The sequence below is a fragment of the Bombina bombina genome, chromosome 2 (genome assembly GCF_027579735.1).
Source record: "Bombina bombina isolate aBomBom1 chromosome 2, aBomBom1.pri, whole genome shotgun sequence".
Lineage (NCBI taxonomy): Eukaryota > Metazoa > Chordata > Amphibia > Anura > Bombinatoridae > Bombina > Bombina bombina.
In genome coordinates, this window is record NC_069500.1 from 1,115,594,440 (window position 1) to 1,115,616,982 (window position 22,543).

Below are 22,543 nucleotides of genomic sequence, written 5' to 3' on the forward strand. Positions count from 1 at the left end.
TTGTTAAAAATTATATGTTCTATCAGAATCAAGAAATATTTTGTTGGGGGGGTTTTATGTACCTTTAATAAAGAGGTATTACTATTATTATTATTATTATTATTATTATTATTATTATTATTATTATTATTATTATATTTATTATTAGTAGTAGTAATATTATTAGTAGTAGTAACTAGACATAATGGTAGTGACTTTATTAGTACTAGTAAACTAACTAGATAGAGGTCTATGAATGTAGCAAAATATATCCTTCATCCTTACCTGGAAGAAGAAATGGTAAGCATTCACATTTGTTTTGTATATAATTTGATTTGCACTCTTGTAAACATCCATAAGTACTGTAAAGATCATAGTAGCTGAGTTTCAAATTAGGATCACATTCACCCCAAGGATATTCCTGTGTAATTGTCTGTAGTAATGTAAATACACAAATGCAATTAGTAGCTGTGAGAAAATACTTCAAAAGCATTACAATTATAATAAAAAACAGTACCCAAAAAGTTCAAGTTTTACAAACCACATCTGGAACAAAATGTAAATATTTCATTTAAAAGGATCCAATACAACACCATTCACTTTCCATTTATCTTAGATATGAAATTGTTTCATAGAAAAAGAAGGTTGTAATAGAATGAAAGTGGAGACATATGAAATTATAAAATTGTTTAACTACATAATACACAGTCAAATTAAATATTTACTTTTTTTCTGCAATGTTTCACTTAAGAACCAATATAACTTCTAAAATTATTACGGTGTTAACTTTTTTATTTGTCAAGGCTCCCTTAAAATTATTTGATGAATAATATATATATAAAATAATGCAAATAGGACATAATCCTCTGTAAAATAACATTCATAGTAGTACCCCTTAATAAAAATCTACTATCACCACATACAGAACAATGTTATTATTAATCCAGTCTATTTCCTTCCTAAAACCTACTGCCATAACTTACTGTCATCCATACTGAATTTCACTATCCCTTCTTTTGTTTTTCTTATTTCATTAATATATCTAAATAATGCTTTATCACCCCCTTCTATATGAGCGATGACATTATGCTATATGGTCCCAACTATGAAGTCATCAACATTTTACTTGAAAGGCACCTGAATGAGCTCTTAATGTGAATTACATGTAAGCGAAAATACTCAGGGTAGACTCAGTGCAGCTTGTGCTATCAGAATGTTAACATTATTGTTTGTGTCAAACTTTTTAACAGAAATGTTTCCCTTTACTTATTTTGTATTGCAAATACAATGTTTTTTTCTTAGAAATGGCATATGATAGTTCAAAAGTCAATTTTGGGAAGTGGTTAACCATATTGGGCACCTATTGTGACAATAAAATGTAGTGTGGTTACACAGAGATGACATAGATGTCTTTGGACCTTAGTTGATCCAGCTTTCCTTTCCAGCTGATAAATATGTATGATCTACTTGTCTTTAAGGGCTCTAGTCCACTCCTGGGGTGGGGGATCCTTGAAAGACTCCTAAGCTTTCTCTGTGGGAAACAAGTGCACATAGCAGGTTTGCCATTCATGATACCTATTGCACATTCATGTGGTCACTGGTCATTGCAATTACCATATGGGTAGGGAACACTTATGAAGGCACGTAATACTGTCTCAATATTGTTTACTCTGCCTGGCAACAGTCTAACCTTCTGTCAATTCCTATACTGTTTACAAAATCAATGGTGCTGAATATAAAAAACTGTTCAGTATATGGTTTGTGAAAAAAGCTAGTTTGAAAATGTGTGTGCTGTAATGAACACAATGCCAGAACAATGCTTGTGCATCCATGTGGGCACAGAAATAAGAGGGGATTTTGTATGGGGATAACAGTTTGATAACTAACAATTAGGTATCATGAGTATATTTGACATGAAATTAAATAAAAAAAATTTGATTAAGAGTTTGAAAAATTAGATACATTTTTTGGGATTCTACATCGTTCTTTGAAGCTATCCTTTTTTTTTTTTTTTTTAAAGCAAGTTGTCCAAAATAACCGAGCCAATAAAGAGAAATCAACAAAATATATACATTAATAAGCTGTAGCTATCCATAACAAATTGAACTTATCATTAACAAATTGATTCTTACTATGTAGTTCCATGATATTAGGCAACACAACACAATGTGTAGCTGAGACTTACTTAAAATCTAATCTTTCTCATTATACAAGATAATCTTCACAAGTAAGTAAAGTACAACGTTATGTTAATAGGCAGATGCTGACATTTAATAACTGTATGTCCTACTGAGCTTCTGCTGAGTCAGATCTCTACAGTGTCCAACAAAATAAATTGGATATGCATTTTTAATCAACCACCTTTATTGTAATAATCTTTAATCCTTGGTATGCATTAAACAACACATAATAATGAATAACACATACTGCTTATTGTTGCATTATATTATAAAGTATTAAACATAGACATTTGGGTAGTAATACACTAAATATAGCTGTACCTTAAAATAGCGTATTGCGGCATGGGAATGCATCCCTACAGGGCTATGTAATCCTAAACCATCAAATCTTGGTGGTTCAGCTGGGGAATGTATAACAAACGTAATTCCAGCATCAGTAAAACCCAGAATTGGTTCATCAGAGAATTCTGACTGATTAAAAGAAAGCAAAATATTATTATAATCACACATTATTTAATAAAAAATCAAATATCTTAAGCAGTATATGAAAAATAATATTATTGTTTTAATTTTAAGTAGCCAATTATAGATTGTTCAATATTTGCTTGTTGGGGGCTATATTACAAGTGGTGCGCTATTTAACTCTCCCAAAAGTGTAAACCAAGCTAGAAGTAATATTTTTGTGCGTGTAGGTGAGCACATGTATTGCAAGTTGAAAGTAAAAGTTTTGCACGCAGAAGATAAAACCTATTATCGCTTATGCGCTAACTCCACAGGAGTTATAAATATCACCCATTCCAATGTTTTTCACATATAGGAATATGTTATTTTTTTTAAATGAAAGAAGAAAGAAGGGGTGCCTTATAGTAAAAGAAAGGAAATATGTGAATTATATAAAAATACTTTTACATAATTTACATATTTCCTTTCTTTTATTATTGTATAGAACATACACGTTAAATAAAACACAACTATTGGATCCTTACAAGGTGACTTACATATCTATATAAAATTTGTTGCAAACTATGTATTACATACATTTAAAGGTTGCACTTATGTATTAAAAGGTACATTAGATCCAACATTATAAATGCAGCTCTGTGAGAATATTCTTATAAAAACACATATACTGTATATATCTCATAAGAAATGTATTTTGGTTTCTGTATATCCTTGTCAGTGGTATTATTTCTAAACATGTGTTTTAGTATTTTTAAAACATATTATGGAATAACTTATGCATTTTTTTTTTACAATGAAAAAATGTAACAACAAATGTAACCATGTTACAAGAAAATGTATCAACCCACTACAGGTGTTCTTATTTGGGAACATCCGGGTTCTCTCTTTAAAAGGATCCTTTTGTGTATGTTGTAATTATGTCTGCAGAAACAGCTTTTTAAAGCCGAGAAACGCGTTGCATTAAAATTTTATTTGTTCTACTGATCCTATCTTCTCATTGTGGTGATTGTGCTGTTTGCTAATACACGCACACATCTTTAGAGAGAGTTTCAGGATCATGCTATATTTTGCTAACCTTTTGTGCTACACTATCGAGTGATTTGTACAGCACTTTAAGATATACCATGGCACTGAGGAGGAGTCGGCAATCAGACGAGTTTGTAATCCAGTCACTGCTGTGATCGTCTGCCTGCCTTTTTGCACCTTTACATTTGGTGCCATCAAAAAGTGAGTGGTTTTCCATTTTCTATATTTAACTCCTGTTTTTGATACATTGCTACAGATTTTACCACTGCACCAGCGGTTACAAGCGGAGCTGCCCTGAATGCATAGCCAGTCGGTCCAACAGGATTTTCGGAAATACTTTTTTCTAAGACTTTTTTCATTTTATTGTTTTATTACTTCACTATTATTTTCACCATTTTATGTCTTATTGATACACTAAATCATTTACATATCTAACATATTTTATGCAATTAAGATGTGATATGTGCACTTTTAGTGTTTTGTACTGCTGTATTGGTTGATTATATCAGCGGTTTTTACACTACTTTACTTCAAATTTTTTCCCCATTTGAGTGATTATTTAGTAATAGATTTCCCTCAAGAGGTGTGCGCCTCCAGGAAAATATAGATACATTCACATATTGTGTGTGTGTACATATATATATATATGCTTTTAAATTCTATTTTTTTTTAAATACATATTTATATATATATATATATATCAGTATAAAACTATACTTGTAAAATATATTTTTCTAGCCATCATCACACATTCAAGGCTTCACTGTACAAGGTTATATAGTTTCTAACAAGCTTGCAGTGATGCCACAGCTTTTTAACATCAATTCCTCTCCAAATATTTTAACATCTTACTACCATGCAGCTTACCTTTTATCCATCTCCAATTCATTGTAAAATCTGCTGTCTCATTTGAATCATTCATCAATTGTCGTTATCTCTGCAAATCCATTTATAATATTCCTCTTTCCTCCAAAACTAAATGTGTGCTAGTCACCTATACCTGCCCATCTCTCAATGTTTTTTTTCTAAATTATTGTCAGCATCTTTAAAGATTCCATCAATCTAATCATCAGCATTTTTTCTTTTTACAAACTCCGCTAATCTCTTCATACAAGATATTATGCAAGTTATACCCCATATTTTGAACTCCGCTATTCAGCTATATACATCTTTTGTAATTCTAGCACTATTTATATCTGATATGTTCCAAATTTGTCTTATGACCCTTCTATCTCTTCAGATATTTTTCTAACTTATCTGATTTTCTTTTATCCACTATAGGGTGATGCTTTACACATTAAATAAAATAATTTATTTTAGCAAAAGAACAATTAAAAAGTACATTGCTTAATGGGTTATAGTGGTAATAAGTTTAAAATTACCTGTTTTATGTCAAAGAGCAAACTTAAGCCTCTTCCTGAACTGCTTATTCTTCTCTTTTTCAAATTATCAACATGGTTAAAAGTGAAGCAGTTACCATACTCTGTGAAAACATGTTTAAAGTCCTTAAAGAAAAAAACAAAGAAATAATAGATAGCAAACATTTTCTTGATATATATGTATTGATATACTGTAATAATATGATAACATAAAGAAACATTTAGGTCATGTACTGTATATAATTCTCACTAATCAAAATAAAAAAATAAAAATCCTTTTTACCAAAAATAAAAAATAACAATCTTATTAGCTAAATGTCCAGATTCAAGGCAATGCTTTGTTAAATTTGATCAGCCAAAATATTTCTAACCCTTATCTTTATAAACATGCACTCATTAGGCAATTTGTTGCATATTTAAAGGAACATGAAACACAAAATTATTTCATGATTCAGATAGAGAATACAATTTTAAACATATTTCCAAATTACTTATATTATCTAATTTGCTTCATTCTCCTGGCATCCTTTGTTGAAGAAGCAGTAATGTACTACTAGGAGTTAAAAGCATTGAGTGAACCAATCAGCAACTCGTGAGCCTAGCTACCAAGGGAATGAAAGAAATTAAATAGTAGAAATAAATTGGAAAGTTGTTTAAAATCTATCTCTAGCTCTATCTGAATCTTGAAATAAAAAAATTGGATTTCATGTCCCTTTAAGCTAGAAACACTTACGGCTAGATTTAGAGTTTGGCGTTAGCCGTCAAAACCAGCGTTAGAGGCTCCTAACGCTGGTTTTGGGCTACCGCTGGTATTTAGAGTCTTGTAGGTAAGGGTCTAACGCTCACTTTGCAGCCGCGACTTTCCCATACCGCAGATCCCCCTACGCCATTTGCGTATCCTATCTTTTCAATGGGATCTTTCTAACGCTGGTATTTAGAGTCGTGGCTGAAGTGAGCGTTAGAAATCTAACGACAAAACTCCAGCCGCAGAAAAAAGTGAGGAGTTAAGAGCTTTCTGGGCTAACGCCGGTTCATAAAGCTCTTAACTACTGTGCTCTAAAGTACACTAACACCCATAAACTACCTATGTACCCCTAAACCGAGGTCCCCCCACATCGCTGCCACTCTGTTAACATTTTTTAACCCCTAATCTGCCGACCGCACACCGCCGCCACCTATGTTATCCCTATGAACCCCTAATCTGCTGCCCCTAACACCGCCGACCCCTATATTATATTTATTAACCCCTAATCTGCCGCCCCCAAAGTCGCCTCCACCTACCTACAATTATTAACCCCTAATCTGCCGACCGGACCTCACCGCCACTATAATAATTGTATTAACCCCTAATCCGCCTCACTCCCGCCTCAATAACCCTATAATAAATAGTATTAACCCCTAATCTGCCCTCCCTAACATCGCCGACACCTAACTTCAAGTATTATCCCATAATCTGCCGACCGGACCTCACCGCTACTCTAATAAATTTATTAACCCCTAAAGCTAAGTCTAACCTTAACACTAACACCCCCCTAAATTAAATATAATTTAAATCTAATGAAATAAATTAACTCTTATTAAATAAATTAATCCTATTTAAAGCTAAATACTTAACTGTAAAATAAACCCTAATATATTGTAGCTATTTTAGGATTAATATTTATTTTACAGGCAACTTTGTATTTATTTTAACCAGGTACAATAGCTATTAAATAGTTCATAACTATTTAATAGTTACCTAGTTAAAATAATTACAAAATTACCTGTAAAATAAATCCTAACCTAAGTTACAATTAAACCTAACACTACACTATCAATAAATTAATTAAATAAACTATCTACAATTAAACCTAACACTACACTATCAATAAATTAATTAAATACAATACCTACAAATAAATACAATTAAATAAACTAACTAAAGTACAAAAAATAAAAAAATATTTACAAACATTATAAAAATATTACAACAATTTTAAACTAATTACACCTACTCTAAGCCCCCTAATAAAATAACAAAGCCCCCAAAATAAAAAAATGCCCTACCCTATTCTAAAATTAAAATAGAAAAGCTCTTTTACCTTACTAGCCCTTAAAAGGGACTTTTGCCCCAAAGAATTCAGCTCTTTTGCCTGGAAAAAAAACATACAATACCCCCCCACCAACATTACAACCCACCACTCACATACCCCTAATCTAACCCAAACCCCCCTTAAATAAACCTAACACTAAGCCCCTGAAGATCTTCCTACCTTGTCTTCACCACGCCGGGTTCACCGATCCGTCCACCGAAGTCTTGATCCAAGCCTCCGAAGTCTGGATCCAAGCCCAAGCGGGGGCTGAAGAGTGACGTCCATCCTCCGGCTGAAGTCTTGATCCAAGTGGCGGCTGAAGAATTCCATCATCGGGCAGAAGAGGAGATCCGGACCGGCAAACATCTTCATCCAAGCCGCATCTTCTATGTTCTTCCATCCGATGACGAGCGGCTCCATCTTCAAAACCTCCAGCGCGGATCCATCCTCTTCTTCCAACGTCCTAAACCAGAATGAAGGTTCCTTTAAGGGACATCATCCAAGATGGCGTCCCTCGAATTCCGATTGGCTGATAGGATTCTATCAGCCAATCGGAATTAAGGTAGGAAAATTCTGATTGGCTGATGGAATCAGCCAATCAGATTCAAGTTCAATCCGATTGGCTGATCCAATCAGCCAATCAGATTGAGCTCGCATTCTATTGGCTGATCGGAACCGCCAATAGAATGCGAGCTCAATCTGATTGGCTGATTGGATCAGCCAATCGGATTGAACTTGAATCTGATTGGCTGATTCCATCAGCCAATCAGAATTTTCCTACCTTAATTCCGATTGGCTGATAGAATCCTATCAGCCAATCGGAATTCGAGGGACGCCATCTTGGATGACGTCCCTTAAAGGAGCCTTCATTTGTCGGTAGTCCGTCGGGGAAGAAGGATGTTCCGCGTCGGCGGAATGAAGATGGATCCTGAAGAAAGAAGATTGAAGACCCCGCTTGGAAGATGACATCGCCCTGATGGAAGACTTCTTCAGCGCCGCTTGGAGGATCACTTCATCGGATGGAAGACTTCTTCAGCGCCGCTTGGAAGATGACATCGCCCGGATGGAAGACTTCTTCAGCGCCGCTTGGAGGATCACTTCATCCGATGGAAGACTTCTTCAGCGCCCCTTGGAGGATCACTTCTGCCGCTCCGGATCTCCTCTTCAGTTCCATCGGTGGGTCGGCTGGCTGAAGACAACTCAAGGTAGGATGATCTTAAGGGGGTAGTGTTAGTTTTTTTTTTAAGGGGGGTTTGGGTTAGATTAGGGGTATGTGGGTGGTGGGTTTTAATGTTGGGGGGGGGTTGTATTTTTCTTTTACAGGCAAAAGAGCAGTTTTCTTTGGGGCATGCCCCGCAAAAGGCCCTTTTAAGGGCTGGTAAGGTAAAAGAGCTTTGAACTTTTTAATTTAGAATAGGGTAGGGCATTTTTTTATTTTGGGGGGCTTTGTTATTTTATTAGGGGGCTTAGATTAGGTGTAATTAGCTTAAAATTGTTGTAATATTTTTTAAATGTTTGTAACTTATTTTTTTTATTTTTTGTAACTTAGCTTTTTTATTTTTTGTACTTTAGTTAGTTTATGTAATTGTATTTAATTGTAGTTATTTGTAGTTAATTTATTTAATTAATTTAATGATAGTGTAGTGTTAGGTTTAATTGTAACTTAGGTTAGGATTTATTTTACAGGTAATTTTGTATTTCTTTTAGCTAGGTAGTTATTAAATAGTTAATAACTATTTAATAACTATTCTAACTAGCTAAAATAAATACAAAGTTACCTGTAAAATAAATATAAATCCTAAAATAGCTACAATGTAATTATTAATTACATTGTAGCTATCTTAGGGTTTATTTTACAGGTAAGTATTTAGTTTTAAATAGCAATAACTTAGTTATTGATAGTGTAGTGTTAGGTGTAATTGTAACTTAGGTTAGTTTTTATTTTACAGGTAAATTTCTCTTTATTTTAGCTAGGTAACTATTAAATAGTTAATGACTATTTAATAGCTATTGTACCTAGTTAAAATAAATTGAAATTTGCCTGTAAAATAAAAATAAATCCTAAGATAGCTACAATATAATTATAATTTATATTGTAGCTATATTAGGGTTTATTTTACAGGTAAGTATTTAGCTTTAAATAGGAATAATTTATTTAATAAGAGTTAATTTATTTTGTTAGATTTAAATTATATTTAACTTAGGGGGGTGTTAGTGTTAAGGTTAGACTTAGCTTTAGGGGTTAATACATTTATTAGAGTAGCGGTGAGGTCCGGTCAGCAGATTAGGGGTTAATACTTGAAGTTAGGTGTCGGCGATGTTAGGGAGGGCAGATTAGGGGTTAATACTATTTATTATAGGGTTATTGAGGCGGGAGTGAGGCGGATTAGGGGTTAATACATTTATTATAGTAGCGGTGAGGTCCGGTCGGCAGATTAGGGGTTAATAATTGTAGGTAGGTGGAGGCGACGTTGGGGGCAGCAGATTAGGGGTTAATAAATATAATATAGAGGTCGGCGGTGTTAGGGGCAGCAGATTAGGGGTACATAGGGATAACGTAGGTTGCGGCGGTGTACGGAGCGGCAGATTAGGGGTTAAAAAAAATATGCAGGTGTCAGCGATAGCGGGGGCGGCAGATTAGGGGTTAATAAGTGTAAGGTTAGGGGTGTTTAGACTCGGGGTACATGTTAGGGTGTTAGGTGCAGACTTAGGAAGTGTTTCCCCATAGGAAATAATGGGGCTGCGTTAGGAGCTGAACGCTGCTTTTTTGCAGGTGTTAGTTTTTTTTTCAGCTCAAACGGCCCCATTGTTTTCTATGGGGGAATCATGCATGAGCACGTTTTTGAAGCTGGCCGTGTCCAGAAGCACCGCTGGTATTGAGAGTTGCAGTGGCGGTAAATATGCTATACGCTCCCTTTTTGGAGCCTAACGCAGCCCTTCTGAGAACTCTATACCAAAAACTCTGTATTTAAAAGGTGTGGGAGAAAAAAAGCATGCGTAGCTAACGCACCTCTTTGGCCGCAGAACTCTAAATCTAGCCGTTTGCATGCAGTTGTTACAGATTTTATGGAATACAGAGAAAATGATTGATTGGTGAGTATACACTGGGCTCGCTTCATTGAGGCTCCTTAGACTGCCTAGGGGCCTCAAAGTTATGGTGAAGCTATGTTCAATATTTATTGAGGCTCACTTCACCTATCTTTTCTAGACAATCACTAGTGGGAGTTCCTGTCATTTACATATAAATTTGTGTTAAATTGCCCAATACATGATATCTCACACAGCAAAGGATAACAATAGAAATGCAGGAAAAAAATAATACAACCACAACACTTTGGAGGCACATTTGCAAAAGTTAGTCTGTAAATTGGTGTAATTGTTAAATATCCACATCTTATTTGTTATGTTAAATTAATTTGAATGGATAGAAAGGAATTTGCCTTGGAAACACCATGTGAACAAGGGTCTGCCCCTGGGCATTACATGGTATTCTGGAGTGTTCTTGAGGCTTGGTTACAATTTTTCACCTATACCAATAAATCAGCATGTGGGATTTAGAAACATATGATTGCCCATGTTATGTATCTTATCTTGCTATTTTTGAATGCCACATTGTTTTCAGTGAGCTATTAGTTTCACCAATGAGTTTTATTGAATCTACGCGGCTGTGCACACAACTGAGTAACAGATAACAACATGTCTTACACAATACAACAAAATAAAAACAGTTACAAGTCATTACTTTGAATGGGAGCCACTGCCTGCTTCACCCTCTCCCTAAACTGTTAAAGCCCGATTTGTGTGTAAAATAGCGGTGACGATCTTCCCAGGAGCGTAGTGAAAAGTTCTTTATGGATAATCTTGTAAGACAGAACTAAAGGCAGCGCATCAAATAGTACTAAATGTAAAGTACTAACGATGGAAGAGGTTTTTATCATGAGAAAGGCAGGTGTCACTGCTGAAACACATAGAGCTGTTAAATATTTATTAAAACTGAAATATTTTATTAATCTATGATCCTGTGACTCCATGTCCAATGTTCTTTTGTGCTTGTGTATTTATATTCTCCATGACATATCTTTTTATATTTGTTACTTCACGTATGATTCTAATATCACTGTAATTGCATCATGTTAATAAGTGACCAAAATTAATTATTCACTTAAAAAAACACACAAATGCATTGAGGCTTTGAAACTCCTCTAACATCAAGTTTTTGTTTTGTTTATTGTAAATTTACATTGGAAATCTGAACTTCTTTACTACAGTAAAAGCAAAATAATATGTATGTGTGTGTAAATATATATAAATATATATATATATATATATTTCAAATAATCTGATGTTTTAGTGTAAATAATAATTATAAAAAAAATATTTACTTAAAGGGGTTAAACTCTTAGATAAAAAAAGGTCAGCTCCAGAGCAGTAATGTAGTACTGGGATCTATGTGAACACATCTGATGAGCCAATGACAAGAGGAATATGTGTGAAGCTACCAATTCCCAGCTAGCTCTTATTAGTAGATTGCATTCTTTTCAACAAAGGATACCATTATTCATTTGATAATAGAAGTAAGTGGTAAAAATGTATTAAAATTGCATGCTCTATCTAAATCATTAAAGTTTAATTTTGACCTTGGGATGTTGGAAACAGGGGATATTACATTTGAATTTAGACATCATTCAGTAAATCAAAATATTTAAACCAATAAAATATGTATATACTCCCTGTATGGTAAATGCTAGAAGAAAATTACCTCAGGATAACATGGATTACCAAAAAAATTGCATTTGAGCAGCGTGCTGTTATCAAGGTAAAATCCATAATTCCTGGTAAACTCTTTAATGCTGAAATTTTGGTTGCTTTGCAGAAAATCAATTACTTCTTGAAAGTTTTCTGAATCACAGGAAATACATGATAAATGGAGAACAGCAGATACAAGATTCCAAAGTAAAAATGCAACACTGAGGTTGTTCACTGCTTGTGTTTGGAACCTAAATTAAAATATATAAAAAAATATGTGTTTTATTAAAGCACATGTAAAATTATTCAACTTTATGAACAACTATATTATATACCGTTTTGTGTGCTATCAGGATAAAAGAAATTGTGATATAATAATATACTTTATATCTTCTCTTTATTATTCATGATAACAACAAGTAATATTATTTGTCAAAATTATAGGTGCTGAACATTTTTAGTAATATAATAATAAATGTGCATAAAGTGATTCCCAGGTTAGTTCTAGATTCTAAAACTGACACAAAGCTGTATATCAAGAGTGCAATGTGGTCCGCTTTTTAAATGACTTATGTCTATCTTTCTTTATTTTGAAAACTCTTTTATCCTCATTTAAAGGGCATTAAGGTAATTTTTCACATATCTATAGTTTATATCAACACTTAAGTACTGAATTGCAAAATACCTCTATACAGAGCTAGGGGCCGAATTATCAAGCTCCGAACAGAGCTTGATGCCCCTTGTTTCCGGCGAGGCTGCATAATAGAAGTTATGAAGCAGCGTTCTAAAGACCGCTGCTCCATAACCTGTTCGCCTACTCTGAGTCTGCTGACAGCAATCAACCCGATCAGATATGATCGGGTTGATTGACCCCTGATTCGCTGATCGGATCATGTCAGATAAATCGGCCACTAAGTGTTTTAAATGCATTACAAACTGTCATTTGATTAATGATTTGAATAAAATACTTGAAAACTTCTAAATTTCTGCCAGTTTCTAGGCCACTACAGACAGATTCTTCTCACATACATTTTTATTACCTTTTTACAAGACACTGCTAATTCATGTGTGCCATATAGATAACATCAGCACTATTTGGGTAAAATGCAAGTCAAGAGATAATTAGATAATTAATATATAGCCCTAAGATAAGGGGGCTGTCTGCAGAGGCTTAGATACAAGGTAATCACAGAGGAAAAAGTGTATTAATATAACCATGTTGGCTGTGCAAAACTGAGGAATGGATAATAAAGGGATTATCTATCTTTTTAAACAATAAACATTTTGGAGTAGACTGTCCCTTTAAGTCTTATGCACCATTGGTAAAATATGGCCATGCCCATTTCCCTGACTACTATGCCAATCTAATGCTAAACTACAACTTTTTAATAGCTGAGAAAAATAATTGTTAAAATCACGTCAAGTTTTTGCTCATATTACAAGTTGAAAGAAACAATATTGCTTGAGCGCAATTGAAGTTAACACGTGTTGAGTTAGCGCAAACTCAGAGCTCAGGTTAACTTTTTTGTAAAAAAAAATGTGTAATGAAACACATCAAAAAATAATTACAAAGTACAGTTACACTCATAATAACATCAGGAAACAAAAAATATTCCAAAAAAATATTGCCCAAAAAAGTTAGAAGGTCTCAAAGAAATGAGGTCTCAGGTGTTAGAAAAAAAAGCTGCAAAGGGCTTTAACATTGAGATACATACATATACATGTCTAAAGATCTATATGTATGTATATATGTGTGCACATATGCATTTAAATATTTATATGTGTAAATATGAATTTACAGACATATATACACATATAAACACATAAATACATATGTACACACATAATATATATATATATTTGACATTCCAATGTTCTGCACATAGCAGAATATGATCTATGTATAGATATTCCTATATATTAATAATTATATATATATATATATATATATATATATATATATATATATACTGTATATATAGGTATAACACACAGAGAAATGTCAGCACTCACAAGCTCTCAGCTAAGATTAAAAGCAAAGATGGAAGGGTTAGTTACCACATCTGGCCAAATGGGACAAGCCCAGGTACCACATCATGGTCCCTTCCAAAACCTGGGACCCTAAAATGGCCAAACAATGCTAGCTCTCAATCAAACAAACTGGGAACTAGTGAAGGGTGCACAAGCTTATGTAATCACCCTAGACATATACAAAACACGGAAGGGGACTGCAGTCTTGGACTGGACTGGGTACACATCCCATTACCCTGCAACAAGCTCAGCCCTGGGTGCTCAATGGCACTCACAGAAAGCTGTGCGGTTCCTAGAGTCACAGGCAGTTAACCCCAGACAGGTCTGGTTGCAAGGCCCATAGGGAAAATTACAAATCAAATTAATACAACACACACAGAGAAAGTCCAGCACTCACAAGCTCACTTACAAGCTCTATATATAGGTATAAATACTGTATATATTTGTGCAGAAAAAACAAAACATACATGTAGAAATAATATGTATTTATGAATAAATAAAACATTCTGCTATGTGAAGAACATTGGAATGTGAAATATTAATAATTTCATGTCTGCTTGGTGCACTTGAGAATATGCAATCGGATTTGCGCTTGAGTAAGGTGTTTGTTTTTTTCCCACTTTTTTGCTCCATTGACTTTTATGTGGTAATAGATTATTATGAGTGCGATAATCTAAGTTCAGCTTTTTACGCACACATCAGGTTAGCGCGTGAGCAATAACAGTTTACTTTTAACTTATACGAGCACTGCCGGACGGGCACAAAAACTTACTTCTAACAGAAATAACGCCTTTAGTAGAAGCATTAAATATCACTCAACTTGTAATTTGGCCCTAAATATTTTTCATAAAACCTATTGAACTTATTCAGTTTATAGTTCCAGCTCTACGGAATATTGTGGCGCTGTATAAATATATAATAATAATAGTGTTGTATTTTATTTATATTGTAAGCTTGAGAGCCTTTCACCTAATACTGATTGTGCTCAAGGGAAGAATATCCCTCTCCTTTAATTATAATCTGTTAATTGAAATAGTTGTAGTCCATATAGTAGTTGAACGTAACTCCTCTGTGTATAGTGATGCATAAAAAATTTTTGCACTTTGTAAATAACAGAAACAAAATAGTCATAATTTGTCAAGTTCCCAGAAATTTAAAGCTTAATTCACAAGAGAGTAAAAATGTATAAATTGTGCAAATTTAAGTTTTGGAGCATGTAAACCAGCAATTAGACTAGGAAATCATAATAAAATGACAAATAGAAACAATCTAAATATACAGTAATAATAAAATTGAGAAAATTACCTGTTTACATTGCAAAATGTAACAGAAGGAAATTCAATGTTTTCAACATATTGAACTATTACTGATGTAGTAGTCGGCCAGCTAAAATAATTGATAACACGAATGCAGATCTGCCATGTGACTGTGATGATTGACAGAAAAACGACAGAAATCCAGATTGCTTTACGAATGTTTCCATTTTTTATTTCTGAGTTAAATCTTGTAACAATATTATGGACACCATGAAATGAAGTTGAAAGAGCAAATTCATGATTATACTTCATTTGATCTTCCAAAGAAGGAGGACAGTTTTTTCTAAGGTAAAGTCGGATCTTTTCTAAAAATCCTAAAATTACAAAATATAAAAAAATCCTTTTTATTTTAATTCAAATAAATTTATATAAAATTTAACTGAAAGAATTTTATTGAAAGAAACATTTAATTGAAAGAAAAAACAAATTGGAAAACAAACAATGCAACACATAAAAAAATAATAATGCATGTGGTAGAAATAAGCATATCCCTAGTGAAACTTGACATTAAGAGGATGCCTCTTTACATATTTTATTTTCATTTATAAGCATGTTATATACATAATTAAAAGGCAGGCACCAGCTGGTGTTTGAAAAGGGAAAGGTTACCTAAATAAAAAAAAAAATACATTTGGCTGCATCTAAATATAGGACAATTATGAATACATTTAATACTGGATTTATTTTTTTATCATTATTCAATTTATTATTATTCAATGATTCAATTTTTTTTATAGAATTAGTTTGCATATATCACTTATTAAAAGTAAATCTGTTGTTAATAACAATCACACAAATAAATATACTTAAATATACATATAAGTAAGATATATACTTATACATACCCCCACTGACAGGTGTACTAGTTTGCATATGTTGGGCCATGCTGCTGGGAAAATAAGAATGAAACTACTGAATATTGAATGTCCAAATGGAGATTTTATGAGGAGCCCAGGGGGAGGGGATTACACAATTTATTATACACAACAGTAATTATCCTGCCTGTGTTGCTACTCTTCAAAAAATAATTAAGACAAAAGGTATTATATCACAAAGTGAGTCACCTTTGTAACCATAATGTCAATATACTTAGATAAGCTGAGTGTGAAATGAAAATGTGATGAACATTTCAGTATGTAAGATATCACATATTTAGCTGTTTTTTCTTGCAATTGTTTTTGTTTGTTTGTTTTTTTGTTTTTTTATGTTTCTCTAAATATCTTGAATATAATTCTTGCAACCATTTGTAAATAATTTGCTGTTGCTTGTTACCAACATTTTTACTGAATAGCTAAGTAATGAATGTTCTAAATTAGTTCATTCAGTAAACATCTTACTATTGATTTCAGGTAATGAGCAGTTAGCTAACATACGGCTAGATTACGAGTTTTGCGGTATGAGTGAAAAAGCAGTGTTAATGCTCTTTTTCAATGGGACTTCCATAGTGCTGGTATTACGAGTCTGCCTGGGAGGCCAAAAAGTGAGCGGTACAGCCTATACTGTCAAGATCCATACCGTAAACTGAAAGTCAGTAGTTATGAGTTTTACGCTACAAAGCTGTACTATAAAACTCATAACTAAAGTGCTAAAAAGTACACTAACACCCATAAACTACCTATTAACCCCTAGACCGAGGCCCTCCCACATCGCAAATAATAAAACAAAATTATTAACCCCTAATCTGCCGCTCCAGACATCGCCACCACTATATTAAACATATTAACCCCTAAACCGCCGCACTCCCGCATCACAAACACTAGTTAAATATTATTAACCCCTAATCTGCCACCCCTAACATCGCCACCACCTACCTACATTTATTAACCCCTAATCTGCCGCCCCAAATGTCGCCACCACTATACTAAATTTATTAACCCCTAAACCTAAGTCTAACCCTAAACCTAACACCCCCTAACTTAAATATAATTAAAATAAATCTAAATAAAACCTACTGTCATTACCTAAATAATTCCTATTTAAAACTAAATACTTACCTGTAAAATAAACCCTAAGATAACTACAATATAACTAATAGTTACATTGTAGCTAGCTTAGGGTTTATTTTGATTTCACAGGCAAGTTTGTATTTATTTTAACTAGGTAGAATATTTACTAAATAGTTATCTCTTTACTAACTACCTAGCTAAAATAAATTCAAATTTACCTGTAAAATAAAACCTAACCTGAGTTACACTAACACCTAACATTACACTACAATTAAATCAATTACATTAATTAAATACAATTACCTAAATTGCAAAAAAAAAAAATAAAAACACTAAATTACACAAAATAAAAAAATAATTATCAGATATTTAAACTAATTACACCTAATCTAATAGCCCTATCAAAATAACCGCCCCCCCAAAAAAAAAAAACCTAGCCTAAACTAAACTACCAATAGCCCTTAAAAGGGCCTTTTGCGGGGCATTGCTCCAAAGAAATGTAAAAAAAATACAAACAACCACCCCAATAGTAAAACCCACCACCCACACAACCAACCCCCCCAAATAAAATCCTAACTAAAAAAACCTAAGCTCCCCATTGCCCTGAAAAGGGCATTTGGATGGGCATTGCCCTTAAAAGGGCATTTAGCTCTTTTCAAGTGCCCAAACCCCTAATCTAAAAATAAAACCCACCCAATAAACCCTTTAAAAAGCCTAACACTAACCCTCAAAGATCCACTTACAGTTTTTGAAGACCCGACATCCATTCTCAATGAAGCCGGCAGAAGTCCTCAATGAAGCGGCAGAAGTCTTCATCCAACTGGGCAAAAGTCTTCATCCAATCAGGCAAAAGTCTTCATCCCGACGGCATCTTCTATCTTATCCATCCGGCGTGGAGCGGGTCCATCTTCAAGACATCCGGCGCGGAGCATCCTCTTCAATCGACGTCTTCTTCCAAATGAGGTTTCCCTTTAAATTACGTCATCCATGATGGCATCCCTTAGATTCCGATTGGCTGATAGATTTCTATCAGCCAATCGGAATTAAGGTTGAACGAATCCTATTGGCTGTTGCAATCAGCCAATTGGATTGAGCTTCAATCCTACTGGCTGATCCAATCAGCCAATAGAATTGAGCTTGCATTCTATTGGCTGTTCCAATCAGCCAACAGAATGCAAGCTCAATCGCATTCTGTTGGCTGTAGTTAGGTTGAGATCTATATGTGATCACTATTTTGGATTTTCTCTTTTTAGAGTGCTAAGGGGATTGCTCTTTTTCTTTTTTTTTCTTTTGTTTATCATGCAGTCTTTTTGCATCCAGCACAATCTGATTGGATCCCTCCCTATCAGAGCTTTATAGTAAATGTTTTCCCCTTTTTTTTTATTTAGTCCCAAGTGCAGTGTCAGAAACGGCAGGTTAGCGCAGTAGTCAGCAGAAATGGCAGGTCAGGGCCATAGTCAACAGAAACTGCAGCAGCCCATACTTGAACAATTTAGTGGTAAAGGGTACGCTAGCAAACTATACTGAAACCATACTGAAAGTCTTCAATTTTGAACAGAGACGCTTGAGCAAAGGGTAAAAGTGGTTCAAAGAAAAAAAGGTTATGTTGAGAGAGGGAGAAGAACAAGAGCATGAGTAAGCTCCTAGCGGAAGCAGTACTACAACACAACTTTCTCATTTTTTGTTGCTCATCCTCATGGATGACAGACCAGAGCAGAAGCTTTTAGACTGAGACTTTGGTTGAGACCACTCATACCCCTACAAGCGAGAGTAGTGCTTCTTAGATAGTAAAAGCCTACCTCACTAAACCTCATTACCTCCCACTTCTGATCCATTAGTAGGAGGAAATGGCGATAGAATTGGAGTAGGCTAGAAAGGATCCTTGCACATCATCAAAGACCTTCCCTTTGGCTCCCAGGGACTTAAGTTTATATGCATGATTGAGACTGCCCTAAAAATTCATGACACTTGGGTATTATTATTAGCTTGCATACAATACTCAAAACATATAATTGGGAAACTAGTATTCTTTTCATTCTTATAACTTGCTAAGCATAACGAAGTAAATAGGGTACTAATACTTTTGGTTTATAAGGCTATATATTTTAGATACTTTACGCAGTGTGAGATACTTAATTGGGAATCTGAAGTTAAATTGATAACCCTGACCATGTGAGCATACATAACTGTGCTTATTGAGACTTTTATTGCGGTGGCTAGTTGGCCAGTCACCGGTACAGTCCATAGTTAGTTAGACTGAAGGTCTATCTTTGACATCAGTACCTGTCGCATTCTTAATACTACGTTATCTCTATTTCATTAAGGCACTTACAGCTGCACCAAATTATATTTAAGCCTCCTTACTTAGCACCAAAAGCTTAGCAATGATACCCTATTTATACTATATATATGCTGTTATATTCACCTACCAATACCTCTGTATAAGGGTTTATAACGATAACACTGTTGTTTCTCAAGTTTATGACTATTTGATTTGTATGTTGATTGTTAACTCAGTTCTGTATTTGCTCAATCCCTATGCATATTTAACCTAATTTTACACAGTGTTTACAATCTGGCATACCGAGATTATTACTGTACAGCCATATCACAATATTATTACAAATATTAGAATCTATGATAGTCACACGCTTGAATCTCAAATCTAACACGGGACATTTACACACACAGAGGCTCTCTACCTTATTTTTTCCCCAATACAACAGACCATGCCTTTTTGACATACCCATCTAATTTACATAAGCTATAATCATCCTGATCTATTACAAATTACTGGTCAGGCATGTGTATATGACCCACTGTTTAACTATAGACTTTTGGGTCTTTATGACAAAAATACTGGTTGATGTTAAAGATTTAGACGTGTCTATGGTGTCTGGTTTGTTTGCCTTAGCTCTTATATCCCTTGAGTAGTGTGTTCTAGTGGGGGCTGTTATGGGGGGGGGGGGGATTGCTGTACTAGACTCAAGTTTTATATTACATCCTCATATCATCACGGCCACTTTTTAGTGGTACACGACTTTGTTGGCAAGCTCCTCCATTATTCTAGCTACTCCTAGCCTTAGTCTTCATATGATTATTTATGTCTCTTTAATGTTGAAGTAAATGTAATTAAGCCTACTTAACCATGTAATTAAGCCTACTTAACCATGCCCCCTCTGTAGCTGCAAAGGAGCTGATTTAATTTTGCCCTCCACAGTGAGAGAATTTTTCTCTGACAACATACTCAGCCCTCAGTGGTCACATCTCACTGCAAACCTGGTCGAGCAGATGACCCTCTTGGAATTCAATCTGCCCAAGCTGAGATACCCTGCATTACAATTGCAGGCAGATTAAATTCAGGACTGGCAACGGTAGTGGCACTGCACTACAACATTATAATACAAACGTTACTAAGGTTTTGTACTGCTTGTGTTTAGTTCATTATTCTTCATCTTTTCACCTATGTCGGTAAAGGAGAAAGATAGTTGTGGTCTGTGTTTGGTAGTGGTGTCTTCCACCTGGCACTGGGGTATCCTGTTACCTAGCAATCAAAATGCTGGGACATCACATGCCACACATTCCTTCTCTATTTACTTTGCACTGCTGTTAAGACTTAAAAAAAGCGGTAAAAATGTAAAGCAAGCTGAACACATAACTAAAATACAACAAATGAAAATATTTAGAAGATATTGTGTAACTTTTGGAAGACATTGTTCCTTTTATATTTCTGAAAACTCATATGGTACCAATCGGCTGTGGCTGGCCACAATTGCTTAAAAAAAAGAAACTGTCTCTTGTGTAATGTGATGATGTGCAATGCAATTGTTTTATGGGCATTATCTGGTCTGAGTTTGTGCCTAGGCCCTGCACCATCATTAGGCTTGTCCTCATCGTCACTTTTCATTTATTTGTCCCCAATGACAAGACAGCAAGCTGTAAAATATGATCATAAATGTTATATGTTTTGTTTGGCTTCCTGCTTATGCTTTCATTTTAAAAAGTCTGCAAGATGCAATAAGGAGAATATTTTTTTTTCTTATATGTTGTTGTTACACATATTTACACAACAACTACACATCAACCAGGCTGTGGCTGCAATTCTTTGTTTTATTCATGTCTGAGCCTGGGCATGCCAATTATGTTCATCATTCATTCATTTAATAATGAATTGTGTTTTATTTTTATAAGAAATATATTTTTACTTACAAGTTCACACAGTTGTACTGCTATTCTCCTCCTGTTACAGGAGTCTGATGTGACGCCACCCCTTTGCCATAATAGGCTAGGCTTCACAATAATAAATTATTTTTATTATCTTTGTCACCTGTCAAGCTACAGTGGACTTTAGGGCTTAGGTCTTCTAGGGAGGGGGAGTTCATTGCTTTGTTTTTTAAACCCCCTTTCCACCATAAGGTCCTAAGCTCAGCTCAGCTCAGCTCACAAATAACAGTAATTTCCCAACTACATCAAATTAGACTAAGCTATAAGTGGTCAGTCAGTGCAGTGAACTTGTTGATGACACTCAACAGCACAACCCAAAACCAATGTTGCCTCTGCTCCTGCTGCTGCTTTTATTCAGTTGGTGCTATCGCCCAGGGGAACTGCTCAAATGCTGTGCCCACAGGAATAGAACACCACCCTTGACATTTTACTGGGTGACAAATTAATCTGACTTAAACTGCCTTTGGTTAGCTTGGCTCAGTTTTGTCTGTCACCTTAAACTGAGGTACCCTGTTACTGGGCAGGAAAATGCTGAGACACCACCATCCCAAAACTCTGTGTGACATTGTGTGAATGTAAATTGTTATCATCCCACGTCCACGCAAGCTGCAATATGCAAACCAGCAGTCTGCAACAAAACAAACATGTCTCATTCTTGCCTAGTTGCAAAACATGTAAGCACCTTGCATGTGGGAGGTCACGTCCAAAACCGGTGTAAATAGTTACCGGCCAGGGTCACACCCAATGTGAACTCCCACAGCAGGCCTCCCACCACACACACACTACGTATCTGTGCCTGTGAACGCTGCTAGGCATTCATTTACTGTTCTTGATGATGAGTTTTGTCACCACACTCAGCAACACACCCCATGCTGTGTCTGCGGCTTGACCTCTGTTGGTGCTACCTTACAAGGAGACAGCTCAAAGGCTGTGTCATTGGCAACAGGGCCCCACCCTTGATGTCTTACTGGGTGACACAATCATCTGACTTTATATCACTTCTGCTTAATTTAAGGGAGATATGTTGGCCTCTTTAGCTCAGATTTGTCTGGTGCCTGACACTGAGGTATCCTGTTTCAAGCAAGGGAAATGCTGAGAAATCACCACACCATGGTCTCCCATTACATATGTCAGCTGAAGGATTCCTCTTCCATTCTAATTATGAAACTGAGAAGATTAGAT

At 34.9% G+C, this 22,543-nt stretch overlaps 2 protein-coding genes across 2 annotated transcripts in view; one reads left to right on the plus strand and one right to left on the minus strand.

Moving 5' to 3' along the window:
• The window catches only part of GUCY1B1 (guanylate cyclase 1 soluble subunit beta 1), a 396,478-nt gene that overhangs the window by 321,420 nt on the left and 52,515 nt on the right, over positions 1-22,543 (plus strand). The gene's annotated exons all lie outside the window — the stretch shown is intronic.
• The window catches only part of ASIC5 (acid sensing ion channel subunit family member 5), a 46,748-nt gene that overhangs the window by 21,443 nt on the left and 2,762 nt on the right, over positions 1-22,543 (minus strand). Inside the window, exons 2-6 of the mRNA XM_053703090.1 lie at positions 15,181-15,505; positions 11,858-12,095; positions 5,030-5,152; positions 2,481-2,630; positions 265-412 (exon numbers count right to left, since the gene is read on the minus strand). Coding sequence (XP_053559065.1) covers positions 265-412; positions 2,481-2,630; positions 5,030-5,152; positions 11,858-12,095; positions 15,181-15,505 — 984 coding nt within the window. The remainder of the gene's footprint in view (positions 1-264; positions 413-2,480; positions 2,631-5,029; positions 5,153-11,857; positions 12,096-15,180; positions 15,506-22,543) is intronic.